This window comes from Cherax quadricarinatus, chromosome 32 (genome assembly GCF_038502225.1).
Source record: "Cherax quadricarinatus isolate ZL_2023a chromosome 32, ASM3850222v1, whole genome shotgun sequence".
Classification (NCBI taxonomy): Eukaryota; Metazoa; Arthropoda; class Malacostraca; order Decapoda; family Parastacidae; genus Cherax; species Cherax quadricarinatus.
In genome coordinates this window covers 6122794-6125900 of record NC_091323.1, presented here as the reverse complement: position 1 = coordinate 6125900, position 3107 = coordinate 6122794, and the positions used below count along the sequence as shown (strand labels likewise).

Below are 3107 nucleotides of genomic sequence, written 5' to 3'. Positions count from 1 at the left end.
GCAACTCGACAGTGTTCTCACATTTTATGAAAAGATAGCAAGCACTGTTATACCAATCTTGTTGCTGTCTTTCATTGCTTCCTGGAGTGACAAGCGAGGCCGTCGTATTCCAATCCTCCTTTCATTGTTCGGAGAAATACTTTACGCCATTATCTACTTGCTGGAGGCGGTATTTACCTCATGGTCACCATATGTTCTTTTAGTTGCGTCCTTCCTTCAGAGTATTGGAGGAGGCTTTGTAATGCTTTTAATGGCATCTTACAGTTACATGGCAGACAACACCACTAAGCAGTCTAGAACAATTCGCATGACAGTCATGAATGTATTCCGTCATATTGGAGGTCCAGTTGGAACACTTTTGGGTGCTTGGATCTTTGAGATTGGAGGTTTCATATCAGTCTTTAGTACCTCTCTCCTTCTGTACATTCTCGCTTTTGTAGCAGCTTTAATTATAGTCAAAGAAAAAATTCAAGAAGAAGAGAGTGCTGGTCATAACCTGAAGGAAACAAGTCCATGGAACCCGAAGAATGTGACAGACTTACTTCGTGTTGCCACGAGAAGACGATCAGGCAGAACTTAATTATAGTCAAAGAAAAAATTCAAGAAGAAGAGAGTGCTGGTCATAACCTGAAGGAAACAAGTCCATGGAACCCGAAGAATGTGACAGACTTACTTCGTGTTGCCACGAGAAGACGATCAGGCAGAACCCGGGGTCATCTTATACTCCTCCTGACACTGATACTCGGTTACTTGAGCTCTTTACCCCATAACTTGTACCTGTGGACACGCAGAGTGTTCACCTGGGACCAGAACCAGTACAGCTTATACTCGTCACTCAACTTAATTTTTGAGCAGCTGGGAGTTCTCAGTACTGCAGCAATTTCCCGCCGACTAATTCTACACGACTGTGAGATTGGTGCAATTTCAGCCCTCACTTTGTTTATGAAAAACTTGACTTTCGGATTTCTGACCACTTCTAGTCAGTGGTGGGTTCTATATGTGTTTATTGCCGTGCCTGGCTCACTGCCCAGCGTCATAGTCAGATGCCAAATATCTAAGGTGAGAAGATTGGAACTAAAGCATTATTTTATTGAAAATTGACACACTTTGGTACACTATTTGATTAATATTTCTGATAAAACTATCAATTTAGAAATAACAATGATAGATATGGTCTATCATTATTATTACCAGGGTAATAATAGTGATACATATGCATTCTTTATTCCAGCTGTGTGATATGGAGGAGGTTGGAAGATATTTCTCACTTGTGGCTATCCTAGAGGTGTTGTGGCCTTTGATAGATGCTGCTATCTTCACCGCTGTCTACATGTCTACTCTCTACATCTATCCGTCTTACGAACACCTGCTTGGTGCTTTATTCAGTGTCTTCGTCTTGGCAGGTTTCCTGTTTCTCAGGTTGTCCTTGGCCAGTTGTCAAGCCACAGCACTTGGTGTTAAAGATTCACTTACAGTACCTGATGTCAAAGGTTCATTTACAGTACCTGATGTCAAAGATTCATTTCCAGAACCTCATGTCGAAGGTTCACTTACAGTACCTAATGTCAAAGGTTCACTTACAGTACCTACTGTCAAAGGCCCACTTACAGTACCTGATGTTAAAGGTTCACTTACAGTACCTCATATCAAAGGTTCACCTACAGTAATTGACGTTATACAGTAGCAAGCGTTGACGCCAGCAGACAATAACCTCCTTATCCAAGACTAGGGACAATGTTTGACTCTTCTGGTTTATCGATAGTAGTAGTAGTAATAGTAGTAGAAATAACAGTATTTGTAATAGTAGTAGCAATAATACTAGTAATAGTAGTAGTAGTAATAATACTAGTAATAGTAGTAGTAGTAATAGAAGTAGTAGTAGTAGTAGCAATAATAGCAACATTAGTAATAGACAATCAATCTATACACTGCATATCATACAGACATGTTAACACACCTAACTTATTCCTCTACAAACAATACTCCTACACTAGACATCTTTCATCTGGTCGTAATTCGATAAACATATCTCTAGTTACTTCATGACCTTTCTAGCTAAGTTATTCCAGATAGTCTTACATCCAAAATCACTTTAAAAAAATATACAGTATGTATCAAAGAATAAATTACATAAATATTGGTATCATGTTTTACAAGATTAAAAAAAATATAGTTATATTGATCAGTGATTTAAAAGTCTTAACTTCTTGTAAGACAACATTATGGTTAAGTACAGACATTAATGGCGCAGCATTTGGACTACTGGTGCCCTCAAGGGAGGTTCCTTGACACTGGTGAGGGGCTCAGTATCTAGGGAATGGGATCTGTGCTCCAGTTCCCTGAATTGAGCCTGAATACCTTCCATCCTTTCCCTCCCCCAACTTGTGCTGTATAATCCTACGGGTTTAGCGCTCCCCCATAATTATAATAATAATATTTGGACTACTGGTGTTAGTGGGGAACCCCAACATGTTTCGTATTTACAAATATAAACCTGAAAATTATTAAGGTACCCAGAGGTAAAACCTTGCCAGACTTAATCAGACAAAATTGTATAAATAAAACAAGAGTATCAAAATTAATAATTTTTAAATTTCTAAATGTAGAATTATATTTTGCATAAAACATACGAAGTCCTATTTCAACTTCCTTATTATCTAGTAAGTTCGTAGCGGTTGACAAGACCCGGGCCGGGAGAGTACCGGCGAATCAAGAAGTCAAGGCCGGGCCACCACCTGGAAAAGACCCGGGCCGGGCCGGGAGAGCACGGGCGAATCAAGAAGACAAGGACGGGCCACCATCTGGAAAAGACCCGGGCCGGGAGAGTACCGGCGAATCAAGAAGACAAGGACGGGCCACCATCTGGAAAAGACCCGGGCCGGGAGAGTACCGGCGAATCAAGAAGACAAGGCCGGGCCACCATCTGGAAAAGACCCGTGCCGGGAGAGTACCGGTGAATCAAGAGACAAGGACGGGCCACCATCTGGAAAAGACCCGGGCCGGGAGAGTACCGGCGAATCAAGAAGACAAGGACGGGCCACCATCTGGAAAAGACCCGGGCCGGGAGAGTACTGGCGAATCAAGAAGACAAGGACGGGCCACCATCT

At 41.7% G+C, this 3107-nt stretch overlaps 1 protein-coding gene across 1 annotated transcript; it reads left to right on the top strand.

The window, feature by feature from the left end:
* Positions 1-405: 405 nt before the first annotated feature.
* Positions 406-2905, top strand: LOC128690172 (probable peptidoglycan muropeptide transporter SLC46). Its single transcript, XM_053778728.2, has 2 exons — positions 406-1059; positions 1232-2905. Exons 1-2 carry the CDS (start codon positions 514-516, stop codon positions 1682-1684), a joined length of 999 nt encoding a protein of 332 aa, XP_053634703.2. The 5' UTR covers positions 406-513; the 3' UTR covers positions 1685-2905.
* Positions 2906-3107: the final 202 nt, after the last annotated feature.